This window comes from Narcine bancroftii, chromosome 3 (genome assembly GCF_036971445.1).
Source record: "Narcine bancroftii isolate sNarBan1 chromosome 3, sNarBan1.hap1, whole genome shotgun sequence".
Taxonomy (NCBI): Eukaryota; Metazoa; Chordata; class Chondrichthyes; order Torpediniformes; family Narcinidae; genus Narcine; species Narcine bancroftii.
In genome coordinates this window covers 361,932,151-361,955,132 of record NC_091471.1, presented here as the reverse complement: position 1 = coordinate 361,955,132, position 22,982 = coordinate 361,932,151, and the positions used below count along the sequence as shown (strand labels likewise).

The following is a 22,982-nucleotide window of genomic DNA, read 5'->3' as shown; positions in this document are numbered from 1 at the left end:
GGTTGTCGATGAAAAGCAGCCTGATGTAGGTAATACTATGGTAACCATTTCTGAATAGATATACTTCCAGTATTTTCCTGATGATTGAAAGTAGAATGGGCAACAATTGGGTAGAGAATGGATTAGTCCTATCCTACGAAGTTGCAAAGCTTGGCATTATAGAATAAACCAGATTTAAAATATCAAGTAAAATCGTATATTAAATATTTATTTGCAATGTCTGAAATGTATGTATGTATTAAAAAGTGCTGTAATTTGTCCATGGTCAAACCAAGACATATACAAATAAGCTTTAATAAAATCTGGAATGTGCACTTTAATCACATGCGAATTACAAATTTTAAATGTAGAGCACAAGGGCAAATAAAGGGGAAAAAAAGTAATTGTTCCCAAACATTGTGGAGGGCACTGGAAAATCATTCTGGAGAATAATAGTGCATTGTTGATGAAACAATTGGAGACAATGTATATTGCAACACTTTATTGCTACTATTACTACATTTGGTGAACATTACAGTCTTGTGCAACTTCATTCCACAGGGTGAAATATTTTGACCACGACTCTGAGCAGCTTGCTTGGCTGAGAGTGGGTATCGCCTGAGTCAACGAACTGCTATATTTATATATGTTTAAGATATATAAACAGAAAAAAAAAATACAGGCTGGACAACATTATCAAAGTAAATACTGTGTTATAAAACTTTTTTTTTTAAGTAATTTTTAAATACCCATACTAATAAAAAGGTAATTATTCCTTTCAGTGTGGCATTGTTAATCTTGATTAGTTCAGCACTTCCTTGTAACACACCATTCTGGCTTCTTTACAATAACTAAAGCTGGTGACAGATGCAAAGTTAACTCATTGGAATTTGTTTTCCTCTTTGAAAAAACCAAGATGAAATGCAGAATATTATAGGCATACCAATTTCAGGGTCGTCCTTCAAATTGTGTGGCTTTTAATCTCTATCTTCACTGTCGATACTAATCCTGATTTTTCCTTTTCACAACTTCTTCGTCTTTTCTTTCTGGCTTCCCCGGCATGAATTAATCTACCAAAACCAAAACAAGTCCTTAATTTATAGAAAGGGATAGGAGGGTGGGTTAAGAACAAGCTGTTGCACATGCACAGAGAAAAGCTGCAGCAGGAGGTGGGCTTGGCTCTCACCGATCAACGACATCATTACTCATTCGTTATATCCAAAGGCCAAGTTAGAGGTGGGAATCAAAATGTGAAAATTCTTTAGTGGTGGAATTCTACTCAGTTCCATTTTTGACTTACCAGCTGACACAATTCTGCTTAACATAAACTGCAGTTTTTAATCAATAAAATTAAATGTTAATTTGCAGAATTTCATACTTCCAGTTTTTGTGCTATCAATTATAGAATTTCTCAGATTGCAATTACCAAGGATACACTGTAGAGGGACAGGCCATTTGACCCAGGTAATCCATACCAGGAACCTTGTGTTCGTGTCCAGGTAACCTTGATATGTTACGTGCTTAAGAAGGTATACAGGCTCCTCGACTTCGCTTAAAATGGCAGCAAAATTGTTAGTGATGTGTTCGCTTGAAAACAAAACACATAAGAGGGTTCTGAAGCAAAGCATACAGAGGTAGTGGGCCTCCTCCTCTGGAGGTAGCCAGCACTCTCATCCAGGTACGTTGCATACCATTGGATGTAATTAACATATTGTTTTTAATGTTTATTCTTAAAAGGAATCGATAATTGTTTCAAAAACCTAAAGTTTGACTTTCATCCTGAAAAACATTAAAATACATTTATTATGATACTAATAAGGTATTTTTTTCCAACAATTTACATTATTATTATCATAAATTATTAGAAAAAATCAGCTCTTTGCTGAGATTATATTGAATCATTCCTGTTTTTACACATACACACTGTGGGTAAAACAGAGGCTGGGTAAGTAACTAACTGTTAGGCACCCATCCCCCCTCCCCCCAAGGCTTTACAAAGAATGATGGAATATTTTCCAACTGCATGGAAGAAGCGGCAATTGGCTGCCATAAATCGCCTCTTGACTGTAGATGAATGGTAGAATCTGGAGTGTGTTTAAGGCCTCTTACATTGCACTTTATTGATTTTTTTCTCTCTATTGCCCAGTTTGTTTACATTTCTCTCTATGTTTACATGTGTACATGGAGTAGGTTTTTTAACACTACCAGTAAGTGGTAATTCTGCCTCGCCCGCAAGAAAAATAATCTCGGGGTTGCATAGATGTCATGTATGTACTGACAATAAATCTGAAATCTGAGTTGGTGGGAGTATAGGGAAAATAGGATGAAGTAAGATGAATGTAAATGGGAGTCTCATGGTTGGCATGGACTCACATGATGGCTGCAATGTATGTAATACATAAAATGCACTGCAGTAGGGGGCAGTGTGTCTGTGGGATTACTGTGTCTTACAAATTCCTCTTCTAGTCGCGCACTATCTTGATTTGTAAATATATCCATTTTTCTTGCTTTGTTTAAAACAGTGGTTTTCAAACTGCCCCCAGACTCACATTCCACCTTAAGCAATCCCTACGCTACAAGTGCTCTGTGATTAGTAAGGGATTACTTACGGTGGTCTGTGAGTGGGAGGGAATGTTGAGAACCACTGCTCTAGACCCAATTGTTACTGAAATATTTTGCTTGAGAAAAATTGTCATTAGCCCATTTCCTTTGGAGTTATGAAACTGTACACATAATGAGTCAGTGAGGTAGGATTAAAACAGTGGTTTTCAAACTTTTTCTTTCCACCCATATACCACCTTAAGCAATCCTGCGAGTTCAGCAGCGGCCACAAGGAGTTGCAGCCTCTGGGAAAGTGGAGAACTGGTGTAGGGCACCAGAAAAGACAAACCGTGGGACAGTGGTGGACCAGTGAGGGGCTCTGAGGCTGAAGAATGCATAGGAGGCAGGCAGTTGGTGACTCAAGGTGAGGAACCTTCGTAGGATGCGGGCTGCTGGCAACTGCAGTCAAAGGACTCACACCAGGCTGCGGACTGCTGGAGACTGGCTCAAGAATGGCTGAAGGAGTACCAGGTATCAGAACCAGGATGCGAGAAGGGGCTAGAGGCTTCCTGATCGTGTCAAAGGTGTGCATCTGGAGCTTGGATTGCCGATGGTTCAAACTGAAGGCTGTGTGCTGCAGAGGCTGTGGGAGAGCTAGAGGCGAAGCCACGGACAGTCAGTGATCCTTGAGAGTGGGGTGGGGGGAGGGACACATCCCTTTTGCTTCTCTTTTTCTGGCTGTAAGGAGTGCTGGGCAATTTTTGTTGATAGTGAATCATTTCCTTAATGGAGACTGAATGAAATTTTATGTTCTATCACATTTTCCATTTTATTACATGACAATAAAATAAGCTTGAATCTTATTGATCAGCAATGATCATAATCTCATGAATTAGCCTGCAACTGATCGGGACAAATGGAGCAAATGCCTGCAACAGAACATGACTCATTGTTCTGTCATCCCTTTCAGGATCTCCTGGAAGCCTCTGTAATTAGTTTAAATGTGAAGGAAACCCTATGCTACCATGACATCCAGCCAAGAGAACTAGAAGCTGCGGCTGTTGAAAAAACCTGCTGGCGAGCCCTCTTCTATGAAGCCTACACCAGCTGTGAAGATAGGCGCTGTCCTAAACTGATGGGAAACTGAACGGAATCACAAAGTATCAACCACGGTTATTACAACAACTGACTTCCAGTCCCCCCCATTGTGCTGGACTCTGCGCTTCCAGACTGGCACTCCAAAGTCACCTTCGTGTCCACAGATGAACTGCACAACACGTCTTCTTCGAACCAAAGGACGACCAATAATAGCAATGTTGCAATGTACAATGCAGGAAGCATACAGTAAGCTCCCACTGACTGCAGTGCAATACAGTACGTGTTCAATGAGGGAAGAAAGGTGAAAGATTCTCAGCCCTTTCCCAAAACACTATCACAACCATCCAAGATGTTAGGCGGGACTTTAATCCAACGATTCATCTGAAGGCAACACACCTGCTGGAGAAGTCGTAGGATAAAGCGGAGGTGGTCAACTCGAGTCAAATGACCCATATGTGCGCTGAGCACGAGGCCAGTGAGAAACATGCACTCGCAAGTACAGTTGTTCAGTTTAAGCTCACAGCTGCCTGATACAAGCGAAATGAGGCAAGAATGCAAAGCCTACAATGCTTGTTCTAGCAGCAAGTCTGGGTGTGGACTGTGTTGGGTAGTCATCCAACAGTAATAGATTAAATATATTGTGGAGAGGTTTTAACCTGGAGGAACAGAACCCACAGTTACACCTTGGAATTGTGCCAAATACTTTACTCCCTCTCTGCCAAACTGCTTACATCAGCTGTACTGCTGCAGACAGGCAAGTCCAGAGAAATGAAGAGCATGGAGTCAGTGAGCTATTTCCATCCCTGTCACTACAAAGCAAGTTTGGGAACAGCGACTCCCCTCTGCTCTCTGCAAATCGCCTGTAAAACAGTGGGAGAACCATTGCTCTCTACTCAAAATCAAATCATCATTATTCCTGGGTAGAAAACATTTCACCTTCCTGAAACCAGTCTCATGGCTCATTATGTGATGTAAATATACCCTCTAATAACAAATAGATACCATGTAAATGAAAGCAAAGTACCGCCGCAGAGCTAGAAATTATAAATATAGGAAATGCTGGAGTAGATCTGCAGCTCAGGCAATATTTGTGGAGAGAGGAGAGTTAATGTTCCAGCTTGATGACTTCATCATCAAAGTTGTACAGTATGGAACATTAACTTAGTTCATGCAGTCATTGCACAAATGCAACATTGTGGCGGCTCCTGTGCAGAAGCCTATTAGTCCAATCAATCCATCAATTAAAATCCATCATCTTAACTTTTATTTCTGCCTGTGGTAAACTGGCTATTGCGCCTTATATATGCAGGTACTCCCTGACTTGTGACCTATGTGACTTGCGTCCATCCACACATAAGACCAAAAATTTGTTAAAAAACAAAAGGAAAAGATAAAATTTACGTGGTTTATGTTGTATTTGACAAGCGAAAACAGGGATACACGGCATGTAAGAGCCAAATTGTGCATACTTACCTTGTTAGTCGGCGTTCTGGGGTCCGCAGGCTGGGCGCAGCCATCTTGATTCTTGTGTGCATGCATGAGTCTTCGGTTGGCGCATACACGGTGGATTCGGGTATTGGAGTTCAGTTGGCGCATGCGCGTGAGTTAAGGGCGCAAATTCAATATCATTAGGGCACTTAAATGGGGAGAAAGTTGTAAGTATTCAGATGCAAAGGGACCTGGAAGTCCACGTACAGGATAGCCTGAAGGTAAACTTGCAGGTTGAGTCGGTGGTGAAGAAGGCAAATGCAATGCTGGCATTCAGTTCAAGAGGAATAGAAGAGCAGAGCAGGGATGTGATGTTGTGGTTTTATAAAGCACTGGTGAGACTGGCCGAAGTATTGTGAGCAATTTTGGACTCCTCATTGAAGAAAGGATGTGCTGATGTTGGAGAGGGTTCAAAGAGGTTCACAAGGATGATTCTGGGAATGAAAGGCCTATCAAACAAGGCCTGTACTTGGATTCAGGAGAATGGGGGGGCGAGGGGGATCTCATTGAAATATTTCTCATGTTGAAAGATGTGGACAGAGTAGATGTAGAAAGGTTGTTTATTATGGTGGGAGAGTCTGGGGCAAGAGGGCACAACTTCAGCATCTGCTTAGAGCAGCAATGAAGAGAAAGTTCTTTAGCCAGAAGGTGGTAAATCTGTAGAATTTGTTGCCACTGGCCATTGTGGAGGCCAGGTCATTGGGTGTATTTAAGGCACAGATTAATAGGTTCCTGATTAGCCCGAATGTCAAAAGGTTATGGGAAGAAAGCCAGGCAGTGGGGCTGAGTGGGGAAAATGGATCAGCTCATGATTAAATGGCGTGGCAGACTAGATGTGCTGAATAGCCAATTTCTGCTCCAATATCTTTGTGGTCTAATCGCAAGTCTTTGGAATGTGGGAGGAAAATGTAACACCCCGAGAAAACCCATACAAACTCCCTAGAATCAAAGCTGGATTCGAACCTAAGTCACTGACGCTGTGATAGCATTTAACTAACTGTGTTTGTTTGTTAGTTATTGGAGGTGGTGGTCAGTAGTCAGGAGGGAAGCTGCTTAGTTGCATGGCTGGAGGAGTTTGGTAGCTGGGCAGTCTGTGTGTTAAATTGGCTTAGCCGATCCACGATGACGGGGTGGTGATGCAAGTGTCGTACTGGGGAAGTGTGGTGGGTAATTGTTACACTGAGGCAAGGGTAGAGTGGAAAGGTTTAATGAAAACAGGGAAGGATATTCTTATAGGTGACATTTCTTTAATTATCCCTTTAATCTGTGAAGTTGCTTCTCAATGAACAGGCTTTAAACAATGTGGACTAGGCATATACAAATGAAGATTAAGGACTTGGTTGGTATTCATGGTTCAAATTTTGTACTTTACACAACTTGCCTACTTTTCAATTACATCTTTTCTTCTGATGTTAATCTTGTTTCCTGGAACTAGTAGAATCACATCAATAAAACTTTCACATTTCTAGAGTTTTATAACCCATACTTATGTCATAAATTCTAACAAGCAGGCATTCCTCCTTCATTAAACATTTCAGAAAGGACAATCTGAACATTTGGAGCTGAGATGTACAGTTATACACAAAATTGCTGCAACGTGTCTTGGGCCACTTGGAAACAACCATTTCCTACTAATATTTCAAATAATTATCTTGTCCTTTTATCTTATATTTCCACTTTCTTACTAAATATGATGGGTGTAATACAGATGTGAGACGAGGTGCAGTTCTGGTGGTGATGACTGGTTGATTTGCCTTCACTTCCAGTACTTTGCTATGCATGGATGCTGTGAAATGACGAGAGTTCCAAGATGAACAGAGACAAAGCAATAATTCCTACCTTGACGATTTGGCAAGAGCATTCACTAATCTGTGCAGACCCTATACTGTTTGGAAATAAACTGGAAATCCAAAAATGAATGGTACTTGTTGATACTGAGATTTCATCCCCCTGAGTGTGAGATGCATCAGGGAGAAAGGTTTTTCTTATTTCTTTCTTTATTATGATGCTACACACTAACAAAGATTACTGCTGAGGAAAGCATAACAATGAAACAAAAGACTACTTGAAACTTCTTTCACTTTGGGATTCTGTGCTGCAGAAACTTTTGCATTTCTTAAAGAGTTAGGTCCTAAGGACAGGTCAATTTCACTGTGGAATCAAGATGTGTTTGCTAGTGGAGTATTTTCTTCTCAGTTTCAGATTTAACACTTGCCCTGGTGATTGACAAAAGCGTTGGCTCAGGCTTTAGTTATTCTGTATGCTCACAGGAGGGAACTCAGTCTCATCATCCAGAAGCAGTGGTCCTGCTGCAAACTCGTGCTCAGGGATGATCTCGCCGTGCGTAGCACCACCTTCTTCAGAATATCCTGGAGGAGAAGATTAAATATTGCTGCGTAATGCCTGACATATCCATTCATTAAAGTCAAAAGACTGTCCAACTTCCCATGAAATAAAGTTAAAGCCTGTAAGTTACCACAAACATTTTCTTATTATTGCTATTGCATATGTTTCTTGACTCTTGATCTATCAGATAATATACTTGGCAACAGTTATACCCTATAGTTTGTTTCATCCAGTAAAAACCCCGTTGTCCAGAATTCAAGCAACCGGCAAAAAAAACTGTGGAAAATAAATAGGTAAAAAAACATGAAAGTTTAAAATTGCCCCCACCACCAGCGTTCAGATCACCAATCGCAGAGCACCCAATCTCAAGCAACTTATCCAATTCACTTTTCCAGCATCTACCAATCCCCATAGATGGTGGATACCTGGGATTTTATTGTATTGATGACAATGTTAGTTTTCTCTGGTAATGAAATGAGCCCCTCTTTTCCATTGTACCGTACACAGCTGAAACATGGATGGCGAGATGGGAAGCAATAAAGAGGCCTTGTGTTGCATCTCCTGATATTCCCCAGCAAGGTGCCAAGAGGAGGGATTTGCTTTGGAATAACGAAAGGAGAGATATTTGTGTGGTGGCATGAAGTTGATGATGAAGAGATGTAAAGGCTGGTGGGATGAACGTGAAAACAAGGTGGGCTGTGTGGAGATAATGTAGTTGAGGACCTTATTAACAGTGCCAGAAGGGAGTAAGAATGGTTAAGGAAAAAGGAAGTATCCTAGTTACTTTACCACCCCACTTCTACCCTGACCATTCTTCTTGGAGTTCTAACACTGTTCCAACAGCTCAAAGAACAAACCTCAGAACTCAGCAATTCATACTCATCCTTTTAGTTCTGATAACAGGTCACCAAGCTGTAACTTTTAACCTGTTTTTATCTCTACATAGATGTTGCCCGAGTTGTTAAATGTTCCAAAGGTTCTCTTCAATTTCAGATTTCAAATGGCAACATTTTATATTTCACACCTCCAGTTTTTTTCCCTCTCTACTTTTCCCTCATTTCCTTTTATTAACCTTTCCTGTACACAGCTCAGCTAGAATTAACAAGCCTCACTCCCTCCCTCCCTCTGTATCACTCAATCTCTCTTTGGTCTTTGCCGAATCACTGGGAGTTCACAGACTAGAAAGGCTGTGCTGTAATGTTCCAGGGTTCTATCTCCTCATTCTCCACAGCTTAAAGCATGTTTGACTTTTCCAGTTGAGATAAAAGGTCTTTGCCCCAAAACATCTCTCCATCCAAATTGCCTGGCATAATCAACATTCTCAGCATGCGATGAAATATTCATAGCTGCTACTTTCTGGTAATCTCAAGCTATTTCCCAGTTTATCTTTTAAATAAGTTTTCAACTGGTAATATGCAAACATTGTACCTTGTGTTATTCCTTATTTATCTTTTAATTGCTCAAGTGTTAATAAATTATTTCCCAAAAAGCAATCTTCTATTTTCTTGATTCCTTTTCTGGCCCATTCCTTGAAAAACAAATTATCTATTGTAAAGGGGATTAATGGGTTTTGTTCAATAACATTTTTGGTATTTGATAATTTATCTTTTTTTCTTTTCCATAATGCATGCACCATTTTTACTCCAGATGTCCAGAGTCTGTGTTTTCTTTTTACCTATGTTATTAACCACATAGCATTTGGAATTCTCTTGTGTAAAGTCCCTAGCAGCCATTCTCAATGGGTGCCCAGCACATTCAAGGAATGGTGAGGGGGGGGGGGGGGGGAAATGGGAACGGGACATGGAGTGGAATCATAAAATATTATGTTTTTTCATGTGGTCGGTAGAAGTACGGAATAAACCAACTATACTTCACAGGGAAGGGCGTCATAAACTTTGAGCAGAGTCCTTCAGTGGGCCAAAACCAAAATAAGGTTTACAATGGCTGCTCTAGAACATTCTCAGTAAATGCTATGTATAGCTGTAGAGATCTCCGAATACCAATGTGCAGTATAAACAGCTCCCTATTCTAATAGACTATACAGCCCATATAACTCTGTGTGCTCTTTTCTACTTGACCCACAGGGCAGAAGAAATCAAGTCACTCATTAACGATCTATACACATGGGTGGATTAAGCTGATACCTGGAGCTATTGATGATGAAGGCACTGAGCTGGTTTTGGCAACAGTTGCGGCATACGTTGGAGAGGTGGACGGCACCATGTCAGAGTTATCCGTGCTGCAACTGCCTTCTTCATTGAATAGCCTAAACCAGAACAAAAAGGCACCATTATAATAAAATTCCGATTCTCACTGCAGACGTTATATTTTCAAAGGAGACACACGAGAGGCAGCAGATGCTGGAATCTGTACCAAAATACAATCTGCTGCACGAACTCAGTGGGTCGAGCAATGTAAGTGGTATAAAAAGAATAGTCAACTGATGCTGTTCAACCCACTGAGTTTCTCCAGCAGATTATAGTTTTATAGTGCTGTTGTATGTTAATGCTGCAGAGAAAATAAATTCCTGGAACAGATCAGACCATCAAATTCACTGAAGGTTGTATAAAAGGGGGTGATGAGATAGCATACAGGAGGGAGATTGAAAAGGGAGACTGGTACACCAACAACAACCTCACACTCAAAGTCACCAAAACTAAGGAGTTGATTGTTGACTTCAGGAAGGGAAAACTGAAGTTGTACGGTCCAGTGAGGGATCAGAGGTGAAGAGGGTGAGCAAATTTAAGTGCTTGGGAGCCACTATCTTGGAGGATCTTTCCTGAACCCCACCCATTAATGGCATCATAAAGAAAGCACGTCAGCGTCTTTACTTCCACAGGAGTTTGCGGAGGTTTAGTATGACATTGGAAACCCTGGCAAATTTCTATAGATGTGTGGTGGAAAGTGTGCTGACCAGCTGCATCGTGTCCTGGTATGGGGACACCATGAGCAGAAAGCCCTGCAAAATATAGTGGATACGGCCCAGGATATCACAGCCAAAACCCCTCTATTGTGAACATCTACAGGCAATGCTGCTGTCAGAGAGCAGCAGCAATCATCAAGGATTCACAACATCCAGCAAACGCTCTGTTCTCGCTGCTGCCATCAGGAAAGAGGTTTAGGTGCCACAAGACTCGCACCACCAGGTTCAGGAACAGCTGCTACCCCTCCACCATCAGGCTCCTCAATGACAAACTCGATTAGAGATTAAATTGACTCTTATTTCTGCACTTAATTGATTTTTTTTCTCTCTATATTACATAGTCAGTTTGTTTACATTATTTTGTTTCTTTACGTGTATACATTTCTTCTTAAGACATTTTTTTCCCTCACTATCAATAAGTAGTAATTCCACCTTGCCCACAGGAAGAATCTCAGGGTTGTATGTGACGTCATGTTTGTACCCTGACAATAAATCTGAACTTTGACACCATCAACTACCAACAATCTCGAGCAACTGGAGTTCTTTTCTTTCTTTTTAAATGATTTTTATTGAATTTTATCATAAAACATAAAAGTTCATATAAATTAAATATAATATACATTTGAATTGGTATCATATAGAAACAATAACACATGGACATATTCCAATCTGAACATAGAGTGAATAGCAAAAAAGAAAAGAGAAAAAAGGTTGATAATAAAGATCTAACCCCATCCACCAAACAAGGGTGAAATTGGTATTCAAGCAGATCAACAGCCTTCAGAGATCTGACAAAATGCGCCCATTTACTGCATCCCCGCACCCTGATCATTCCAATTATGAAAGTAAAGTATAAATGGACCCCAAGTCTTGTTGAAAGATATCTTAATCTTCCTAACATTATGTCTTATTTTTTCCAAAATTAGAAAAGAGCACACATAATATCCAGTAACCATTGTCTATGGGTGGGTGGAAAGTCCTCTCTTCATTTAGCAAAATTCCTCTTCTAGCCAGTAATGTAGAAAATGCTATGACCATTTTTTGGTTAGATGTTAAATGTATGTTTAGATCACTGGAGAAGCCAAACATTGCAATCAATGGACATGGTTCTAGATTGATCCAAAAATATGGTACCAGAGTTCTAATTTAATGTCTGTATGCCCTTCCAGGCTACAGTTAATCCTAACCCTCACACACATCTCTCAGCATGTTTGAACTGCTTGTTATTCTCCTTCTGAGATGGCAAAGATAGCCAGTAGCAACAGAACGACTGGACACTCAGGATGAGTCTTGAACCTATTCTTAACCATTAGCAAATCGTGTTGGCCATTACTGGAATATATGCCACTGAATCCATAGCCTCCGCTAGCACACCAACCATTGAGAGCATCCTCACATCTAGTCCTCTTTCTTACTTTCCCTCCATCCCATCTCCTCTGATTCGCAAACCGCAAATAGTGTAAGTATCCACTTCTCACTTCCCCCTCCTATTACACGATGACACCTTTGTATCCATTCCCTCCCATCAACCAGAGAGCAGCACTGAAGCAGTCAGGAAGGAGTCACAGTGGCATTTGGACTGGGGTTTCCTCTAAAAAGGCCAGGTAATAGTGTTTCTCGCAGCAAAGCACTGGGTTTACAGTGTGATATCGAACTGAAGGTATTAGCAGACAATTTAGCAGAACAGATGTCAATTCAGGAGCGTGGGAGGACTGAATTCTCAATATGACAACTCTGTACACATCTGGTGTCCAAGAGCATCCTGCCATGTCCTTGCTGGAGAGCATGACGCTCTAAAAATATGCACTAACATTTTGCCAGAAAATAGATCCAAATTGACACCCAACATAGTGTGGTGCGCTGTTAGCCAGAATCAGACACACACAAAGATAAAGACTGTACAACAGGCTTTAATCCACAAAGACTTCCACAGAGCCAGGCTGGCTGTGGCTGCAGCAACTCTGAGTGAGGCCTTGGGAGGCTGGCGCAGGCTTATATCCCGGAGGGTGATTGATACCCGTCTGGGTGTTGTCCTGTCCCCTGCACTCCTGCAGGTACAGAGGTGGTCCCCTGCAGTAGGCCAATGGTGTACCACCACACATAGATGTTATAGAGTTCAACTTCATGGCAATTTTAATGATCTGTTTTACGTTCAACTAAAATACACTCAGTGAGGATATTTCAAACAGGCCATATAAAGATTTATAAATTGCTGTTGGTCTTCTGGAGTGAGCATTCTTATTAACTGAGTTATTGCAACCGTGAAATAGGCCATTGATCACAACAATTTAATTCCTGTTCTCAAGAGCAATCCCAGTGGACCCAGTCTCTTTATTTCCCCATCACTTTGCAACATATTCATGTAACTATGTTCCATTGGCCATTTAACCCAAACTAAGGAGTAACCTACCAGTGCACCTTTGAAGATACCCATCTCAGGGGAAATGGCAAGGTTAGAAATGAACTCAGATCCCTGGAGCTGTGGGCCAGCAGCATCAACAGCTGCTCCACCATAGTGACAAAGCCAACAAATACATTATGTTCCTGATAAGGAGAACATTTGCCTATAACTGTGAGCGTTGATCTAACAATATCACAGGTAAACAATACACCTATCCAATCATTATTCGAAAGTGACGGCTTAAAGAAATCAGAATGTTCACTTACAGATGTCCCCCTTTATAGTATTTACAATTAGGTACAATTAATAAGAGCACAACCCCCCCCCACCCCCCCACCGAAGTTTACATACGGTGGAAGTGCGGAGTACATTTGGCTCTTTTGCTCAGTTCTTCACCAAGATCCAGTAAATTATGACAATATAATCGCTCCCAACAAATATTTGCGATATTTTATTCTTGCTCTTTTTCCATTTCAATGTTGTGGCATTGATTATATAATTTCAATCTTTTTTTTGATCTCTTAAGTCTGTGCTGGCTCTCAGACCAATCTCGTCACTCTCATTCTCCCCATTTATTGCTCTGTAATCTATTTACTATCATTTTCCACATTGTACGTGGAGCTGGAACTGGGTTTGTATGAGGAGCTGGAACTGGGTTTGTCCGTGGAGCTGGAACTGGGTTTGTCCGTGGAGCTGGAACTGGGTTTGTCCGTGGAGCTGGAACTGGGTGTGTACGTGGAGCTGGAACTAGGTTTGTATGTGGAGCTGGAACTGGGTTTGTACATGGAGCTGGAACTGGGTGTGTACGTGGAGCTGGAACTGGGTTTGTATGAGGAGCTGGAACTGGGTTTGTCCGTGGAGCTGGAACTGGGTTTGTACGTGGAGCTGGAACTGGGTGTGCACGTGGAGCTGGAACTGGGTTTGTACGTGGAGCTGGAACTAGGTTTGTATGTGGAGCTGGAACTGGGTTTGTACATGACTGGCACAGGAAGAAAAAAATCCTGTGAAAAGCAATTCTTTTTTCTTACTTAAAAGTGGTGTGAGAAAGAAGGGAGATTTTTACATGGTACAGGTATCCAAGATAAAGCCCAATTCTTTCTTTGTTTAAATTTCAGCTTCAAATTTATTGTCAGTGTACATTATGATATCACATACAACCCGAGATTCTTTTTTTCCCTGTGGGCCAGGCAGAATTTCTATTTCAAGGCACCAGTCTGATTGACATTCAATGAGATAATGACTGCAAATTATTTAAAATGATGGCAAATTTGGGGAAATGGGGTAAAGAGCAAAGTGTACACAGGTAAGTGTACTTTTGATGCAAAAACACAATGCTGGAGAAACTCCGCAGGTCCAACAGTGTACATTTTGTTGTAAAGATAAAGATACATATCTAACATTTCGGGCTTGAGCCCTTCATCAAGGAAAGAACAAAATGCAAGCAGCCACCCAAACAAAATTGAGGGGAGGGGCAGGGCACAGTCCCACAAGCAGATGGCAATGGGTGGGCAAGGGAGGGGAGATGACTTTGTGAATGGAGAGGGAAGGGGTTGGAGAGCTGGAGAAAAGAAGACAAAGGGATGGGGAAGAGAGGGAGAACCAGGAGTAGGCTAGCAGAAACCGGAGAAGTCAATGTTAATGCCATCCAGTTGGAGAGTGCCCCGATGAAAAAATCAGCTGTTGCTCCTCCAATTTATGGATATACCAAAAACAGATAAATCAGCGCGGGAGTGGGGTGCAGAATTAAAATGGTTGGACACTTGGAGATCACCATTACTGTTGTGGTCAGACCTAAGATGGTCAACGGAGTGATCTCCTCATCTGTGTCCAGACTCTCTGATGTAGAGAAGGCCCCAACAGGAGCACTGGATGCAGTAGATGACTCACACAGATACACAAGTGAAGCGTTGTTTCACTTGGAAGGACTGTTTGGGGCCCCGAATAATGCTGTCCACCCTGACGGCATTAAAATTGGTTTCTCTGGTTTCTGCTAAATCACTCCCATTCTTCCTCTCTTTCCCATCCTTATCTTCTTTCCTCCAGCTCTCCACCTGCTGCCTCCTCCATTCACAGAGCCATCCCACCCCCAACCCCCCCATACCTCTTTTTGCTGGTGTGCCCTCCCTCCCTTACCACCTTTTACCTCCTGCCCATGGAACTGTGCCCCTCCCCCCCTCCATTTTGTTCAGGCGCCTGCCAACATTTTGTTCATACCTTCATGCAGGGCTCAAAGCCCTTGGTTATGTATCTTTATCTTTGCTACATAAAGTACACTGTTTGACCTGCTGAGTTTCTCCAGCACTGTGTTTTTACTTCCGTCACGATGTTTGCAGACTTCCATGTTTTACTCAAGTGTTATTTTGATGTTCAGTTTGCAACTCGTGCAATTACTGGAAGCCAATCAGTTCTAATGAATGACGAAGGGAGCTTCTAAATGTCTATGGATTGCAAAGTTAAAAGTAACCTGGTTTTACTTTCGCTACCACTTCTCTATCGGTTCTGAGGATGAGTTAACAGGAAGGATGGTTGGGTTGGTTGGGTGGGGGGAGGTTGAGAGTGCTGAGGAAATGTTTAAAAGATAAGAAAAGGGATAAGCTATATCATTTAACCATATTTTGTTATTTAATTTGGAAGGGTCATGTTAGTCAAAAGCAGATGGGGTTCGGAACTTTATGCAAAAGCAAAGAAATAATACCAAAACAAAGCAGGCTTGTAGGCCAGAAGGGCCTGTTACCATGCTATATCTCTAAAAAACATTATAGTTAATCATCCCTGAGCTACAACAAAAGCTACTTTTAGCCTATGCTGTCAGTACAAGGAACACCTGTAGACTAGCACCAAGAATCTGAGGAATCTAGAACCCCAGATAGGGTAACTAGAAACATAGAACACTGCAGCACAAAAGGAGGCCTTTTGGCCCATCTAGTCCATGCCAAACTATTTATTCCATCTGGTTCCAAGGACCTGCACCTGGACCATAGCTCTTGATACCCCTCCCATTCATATAATTATTCTCCACTCTGCTGGCAGCGCGTTCCACACTCACACCACCCGCTGAGTGAGGAAGTTCCCCTTAAATATCCAATGTTCTTGTCTCATCCAACTAACCAAACAAGGAAGTTTAAAGTGAGATTTAACAAAAAGTATTTAAAGTACTGGATGCATTTTAGAAAGCAAATTAGAAGAAACTGTTTCCATTAACACAGGATGGGGTGGGATAACCAGAGAACAGATTAAAGAAGAATAGGGCTTTTTTTTAAAGCAACATTATGTTATGATAAGAAATTATCTGCTTAAATAATGAAGGAAAATAGTAACTTTTAAAGTGGAATTGGATGTGCTCTTGAAGAAGGAAAGCTTTGCAAAGCCTTAAGGAAAGAGAATGACAGTCACCACACTCACGATGAGCTGAATTGACTTCTTTTGTAGTTGATAAGTATGAATTACACTGATGCCCTTTGTTTCGTAAGCCACCAAGTACCAGTTATCAATATGTTAGTAAATAAGAAGCAAGTCATGTGGGTCTGGAAGTTTGACCACATTGTAATAGTTACTAAGTGGGGAAATAAGCAAACTTTCACATCCCTGGGATCTGCACCATGTGCCTGATACTGGCACTGGTCCCAGAATGACTATGGACTTCTCAAAATCCATCTGTAAATATGCAAAAAGAACCTCACCTGTGTTTTTTTATGAGAACACATTCTCCACCATCGTGAGGATCCAGATTATAAATGTAGAGGGCTCCATCTGAAGCAGCAACAAGCAGTCGAGGTAACTTTTGAATTCTGTTGAGCCAAGTGTTACATCCATAACATAGCAACATAATGGGCCGGCACAGTTAGTATAGCAGTTAGCACAACGCTACTACGGAGCCAGCGACCTGGGTTCAAATCCACCGCTGTCTATAAGGAGTCTGTACGTTCTCTCCTGTCTGCATAGGTTTCCTCCGGGAGCTCTGGTTTCCTCCCACCCTTCAAAAACGTGCCGAGATTGTAGGGTATTTGGATGGCACAGGCTTGTGGTTTGGAAGGGACCGTTATCTTGCTCTATATATAAATTTTTTCAAAATTCCTTGCTCAATGCTCTACTCTGGAATGATTTCTAAAGAACATCTTCTTAGAGCACAGAAAGATAATCCATGCAACTAGAAAGATTGAACACCTAAAATAGTTAGTATGTTACATGTCCTTGGAATGTTCCAGTTTGGCCAATGTGGTACTTATCTGCACAGATTTTCTTTCAACACTTTAAAATAACAAACAAACAATTCCTCATAGCAATGCTGCTGGAAGTTTAACTATATAAATTTGAACAGGAAATGAAAACATATGACCTACATTATAAATTCAAGGACCAAATGTATGATTTCAGAATTTCTTTGGGGATCTCACTTGGCTAGGTAAGTTAACTGAGATGCAAAAGCTACGAAAGGCAGATTAACTAGGAGGCGAAAGCTTTCTTTGGGGATGGATCAAACATATTAAAGTGGTAGGGGAATTTAATATATTTTCACCCAAAGAATGACAGGAAAACAGCCATAGTATTTATGCAGTTTTCAGAATGTAAAATGAGACGATGCTGTTAAAAACTTGTAGTCAATACTTTGGACATAAAATGTTAACAAGAGGCAACTCTAGGAGGTACCAGCAATCAATTACTGTAATCATTCACCAGTCATGCACACTCACATGGTAAGCATACAGATGCTTCTTTGTCCAGAGAAGTTGAGACGTACTGTTGCAAATGCTCGATCTTGGTTCATGATCTCCGATACCTGGGTAGGGAGGTAGTTGGTGGCTGCCATAAACATCTTCCCCATATATCCACTCCAAGTGGGAGACTCCTCCTGGGGCCTGGCATAATTAAAATCACAGTTCAGAGATTATGTGATGTGCAATTTCCAACTGAATGTGAAAGTATATATTTTGTGTACAAAATTATGATTAGATAAGGTACATAACAAAACTTTGAATGGGAGTGGGTCTGCTGTCTGTAAGGAGTTTGTACATTTCCTACTGATGCTCTAGATTCCTTCCACCTTTCAAAAAAAACTACAGGGATTGTAGGCTAATTGGTGCATTTGGGGGACAAGGGCTTGTGAACCGGAGGGCCTGTTACAGTACAGCATGTCTAAACTTGAAGGCCACAGACTAAAGGCCACAGACTAAATGTAGGCGTGGGTATAGTGGACAGAATGGTCAGTTTCTTTGCTGTATGACGCTATGATGAGTTCAAACCTAGTTCACGACAGGCCAAGTTAATACAACATGGAACATTACAGCGCAGTTCAGGCCCCATTGGCCCATGATGTTGTGCTGACCAGTAGAAACATACTCAATAAAACTCCCTACCTTACATCCATAACCCTTGATTTTTCTTGTATCCATTTGTCTGTTTAAGAGTCTTTGAAAAATCCCTATTGTACTAGCCTCCGCCACCACCCCTGGCAACGCATTCCACGTGCCCACTGCTCTCTGTGTATATAAAAAAAAAACTTTTCCCTAACGTCTCCCCTAAATTTTCCTCCCCTCACTTTGCACAGATGTCCTCTCGCATTTGCTACTCTCTCCCTAAGAAAAAGGTGCTTGGTGTCCCATGTCTCTCAGCAGCTCAAAGCAGAAAAAGAGGATTAAACATAGACCAGTGTAGCTAACAGACTGTGAATACAGTGAACCTATTCAGGGATGGGAGCCTGAGCTGTGCTCATTTGAAGCTGGGATTTCAAACTTTGATGATTTAGTGTCAGCGGTCGAACAGTGTTGCCAGGCAACCATCTGATGAACAGATGTTCATATTTCCTTCCCCAGAATTTACCTGTGTGGCTTCACACTCCCTGATATTTTCTTTGCTGTTCACCGTAACACATAGGAGCAGAATAGGCTATTCAGCCCATCGTCTGCCCCGCTATTTAATCATAAGCTGATCCTTTGTCCCACTAAGCCCCACCTCATCCCCATAATTTTTTATGACCTGATGAATCAAGAACCTACCAATTTCTCTCAAATAAACCCAATGAACTGGCCTCTGCAACCACCAGGGCAACAAATTCCACAGATTTGCTTCCCTCTGGCTGAAGAAATTACTCAGCATCTCTGTCCTAAATGGACGCCCTTCAATCCTGAAGTTGTACCCTCTTGTCCTAGACAATCTTTCTCATCCACTCTGACAATACCTTTCAATATTCAAAATGTTTCAATTAGTTCCCCTCTCACTTTCCTATATCTCAACGAGTACAGGCCAAGAGCTGTCAAATGCCCCTCATAATAACCCTTTCATTCCCAGGTTCATCCTTGTGAACCTCCTTTGAATCCTCTCTAATGCCAGCACATCCGTCCTCAAACGAGGACCTCAAAACAGTTCACAATATTCTAAGTGAGATCTTACCAGTGCATTTTAAAGCCTCAATATCACATCCCTTCTCTTATATTCTATTCCTCTTGAAATGTATGCTAGCATTGCATTTGCCTTCTTCATCAAGTTTACCTTCCATTCTGTTCGGGCACCTGCTTACATTTTTTTAAACACCTTGACGAAGGGCTCAAGCCCAAAATGCTGGCTATGTATCTATGCTATATCAAGAACAGTGTTTGACCAGCTGTTTCTCCAGCATTGTGTTTTTACTTTTGCCTTCAGGCTATCCTGCATAAGAACTCCCAGGTCCCTTTGCATCTGGACATTTTCAGTCTTCCCGTTTATTTTTTTTTTCCACCAAAGTCTATGCCCATACACTTTGCAATGTTGTATTTCATTTGCTACTTCTCTGCCCATTCTCCTTACCTGTTCAATTCCTTCTGTAGCCTCCGGTTCCTCAACACTACCTGCTCCTCCACCGACCTTCATATCATCTGCAAACTTGGCCACAAAGCCATTCATTCCATCATCCAAATCATTAATATACAGCATAAAAAGATGTGGCTCCAACACCGACCCCTGTGGAACACTACTTGCATATGGCAGCCAACCAGATTATGATCCCTGCATTCCGACTCTCTGTTTCATGCTCATCAGCTGATGCTCTACTCATGCTAGAATGTTTCCTGTTATACCATGGGCTCTTGTCTTGTTAAGTAGCCTATTGTTTAGCACTTGTTCAAAGGCCTTTTTCAAGGAATTCCAAAATGTTTGTCAAGTAAGATTTTCCCTCAAGTAAACCATGCTGGCTTTGGCCGATCTTGTCATGTGCCTCCAAGGATTTTGTAACCTCATCCTTGACAATCGACTCCAACATTTTCCCGACCACTGACATCAGGCGACCTGGTCTATAATTTTCCTTCTGCTGCCTCTCTCCCTTCTTGAATAGTGGGGTGACATTTCCAATTAACCAGTCCTCTCGGACCATGCCAGAATCTGCCGATTCCTGAAAGATCATTACCAATGTCTCCACAGTCACCATCTCTACTTCCTTTAGATCCAGAGGGTGCAATCCATTTGGTCTGGGAGACGAAATGAGACCATTTAGTCTTGAGACCATTCAACCTTCTGAGCACCTTCTCCCTTGGAACAATAACTGCACCCCCCCTTCCCTGATACCCTTCAACATCTGGCATACTGCTAATGTCTTCCACATTGAAGACTGACGCGAAATATTCATTTGGTTCCTCTGCCATCTTGTCTCCCGTCATTTTCTTGTGGTCCTATATCTCCTCTCATCTCTCTTTTACTCTTTATATATTTTTTGATTTCTCATTGATATTATTTGCTTGACTACTTTCATACTTCAGCTTTTTCCTCCTTATGAGTTTTTTTTGTTGCCTTCTGCAAATTTTTCCATTTGAATATTTCCTCGGTTATGCATTTATCCTGCACCTTCTTCATTTTCTACAGAAACCCCATCCATTTCTGCTTAGTCATCTTCCCTACTAGTGTCCCTTTCCACTCTACGTTGGCCAGTTCCCTTCTATGCACTGTAATTCCCTTTACTCCGCTGAACACCGGCCCTTCTGACTTTTGGTTCTCTTTGTTAAATCTGAAAATGAACAATCATATTGTGATTGCTGCCCCCTAATGGTTCCTTTACTGTAAGCTCTATAATCACTTCTGGTGCCTCACACACCACCCAATCTTGTACAGCTAATCACTTAGTGGGCTCATCAATGAGCTGCTCTAAAAGACCATCTTGCAGGCTTTCTACATATTCTCTCTCTTGAGATCCAGTCGCAAATGGTCTTCCCAATCTACTTGCATATTAAAATCCCCCATGACTACCATAACAATGCCCTTCTGACACGACTTTTTTCTATTTGTTGTTATAATTTGTTGTCCACATCCTGGCTACTATTTGGAGGTCTGTATATAACTGCCAACAGTGTCTTTTAACCCTTGCCATTTCTTAACTCAACCTTCAATATCTTCTGATCCTATGTCATTTCTTTCTAATGATTTAATATTGTTCCTTACCAACAGAGCTACACCATCCTCTCTGCTTACATGCCTAAACTTTAGATACACTGTGTATCCTTGGACATTCAGCTCCCAATGACACCCATCCTTTAGCCATAACTCCGTGAAAGCCACAACATCATACTTGCCAATCTGCAGCTGTTCCACAAGATTATTCACTTTATTTCTTATGCTGCGTGTATTTAAATACAAAACCTTTAGCCCTGTATTTGTCTTTATTTTTGGACTCTGTATCCCTGATGCAATGCAAATCATCCCAGTGGCTGCAATGTTGCCCCATCTGCCTGTCCTTCCACACAAACTCCCTCCCAGCTGTCTCTACTTATGTGGCAACCACCTCTTCCACCCCCTGCCACTTTGAATCTAGTTTAAATCCCCCCCCACCCCCCACCCCCAACAGCATTAGCAAACCTCCCTGCCAATTCTCCTCAAGTTCAGGTGCAACCCTTCCCACTTATACCCATCACCTTTCCTCAGAATAAAGTTCCAATGATCCAGGAACTTGAAACTCTACCTCCTGCGTCATCTCTTCAGCAACACATCTGTCTGCGCTATCTTCCTGTTCTGACCTTTCCAAGTCCGTGGCACCAGGAGTAATCTAGAGGTGACTATCTTGGGGGGGCGGGGGGGGGTCCTGCTCTTCAGCCTCTTTCTGAACTCACTTTGCAGGATCTCTACCTCACTCTTGCCTATGTCATTGTCAAGTTTATTGTCATCTGATTGTACCAGTACAACCCATCAAAACAACGTTCTCCCGTCTTCAGTGCAAAACATGCGGACACACAACCAGACATAACCCACATACAGACAAACAATACATATGCAGGACAAGTAGTTCATCTATACAAATAAATAAATAAAGATTGTTTTGTACATATGAGAGTCTCAGATGATTAGATGGTTAGTGTGAGATTTTCCTTTGGTCGTTCAGCATTCTCACTGCCTACGGTACCAATATGTACTACCACCTCTGGCTGCTCACCAAGAACATTCTGCTCCCACTCAGGACACCGTGGACTCGAGCACCTAGGAAGCACACACTATCCTGCTGGTCTCAACAATTACAGTACTGTGCATTTTATATGAGAGGATCAACACTATTTCAGGATACATTAACCCATTTTATTGTTTTTGGTCCAACTTTTCCTTGAGCAGTACTCCTGATAAAATAAAAGTTCACGTGGTGTCTCTCAGTGGTGGAAAAATGCACTGCAGCAGGATTTTGCTCAAACTTCAACTCGTATCATAAACACTGCCGTTTTCAGTTGAAGAAATAAGTTTTTGCTTAGAATCTCAAACACCGCTACTTGGTTGATTAAAGATTATTTTTTCAAATTTGTCCAAATGTTGTCTCCTTTAGCTCTGCTGCATTTCATGGTGTGTGGGCAACACGGGAGGGGCATGGGAAGAGGGAACATTTAAACCCCCAAAGTGGATGGGACCTTAAAACATTGGTCTCGCCTCGCCTCACATCCACTCATTTCAGGTTTGAATAGAGGCATGGGAGGGTGGGTGGCAAGCAACTTGCTCGCAGGAAGCAGACCTTGCATTTATTGAAGCTATCAGAGTTATGGGCTTCGAATTTAAATTTAATTCTGGTCACTCATCTCAGAAGAACCCAACATTTAAAAAAGAACAATCCGATGCAGCAGGAGTTCTTGTGTCTATTAGCCGACCTACCTTACTAACTTCTACCCATTACACTTGTAATCAGTCCCTTTCCTCATTCCTCCTGCCTGTGTAGTCCTGGCTGTGCTCCCAACATGCATCTCACTCAGCCTTTCTGATATCCACTGCTGCCCC

General features: G+C 41.7%; 1 protein-coding gene across 5 annotated transcripts in view; it reads right to left on the bottom strand.

Annotated features, from left to right (window-relative positions):
* Positions 1–466: 466 nt before the first annotated feature.
* The window catches only part of wipi1 (WD repeat domain, phosphoinositide interacting 1), a 76,577-nt gene continuing 54,061 nt past the window's right edge, over positions 467–22,982 (bottom strand). For 4 of the 5 annotated variants that reach the window (XM_069930054.1, XM_069930055.1, XM_069930053.1 and 1 more), the window contains 5 exons: positions 17,468–17,632; positions 16,457–16,564; positions 9,597–9,718; positions 7,375–7,475; positions 467–1,049 (listed from right to left, as the gene is read on the bottom strand). In XM_069930054.1, coding sequence (XP_069786155.1) covers positions 1,002–1,049; positions 7,375–7,475; positions 9,597–9,718; positions 16,457–16,564; positions 17,468–17,632 — 544 coding nt within the window. In that variant the 3' untranslated portion in view covers positions 467–1,001. Of the gene's footprint in view, positions 1,050–7,321; positions 7,476–9,596; positions 9,719–16,456; positions 16,565–17,467; positions 17,633–22,982 lie in introns of all 5 variants that reach the window. The other variant, XM_069930052.1, reaches the window with a different exon arrangement.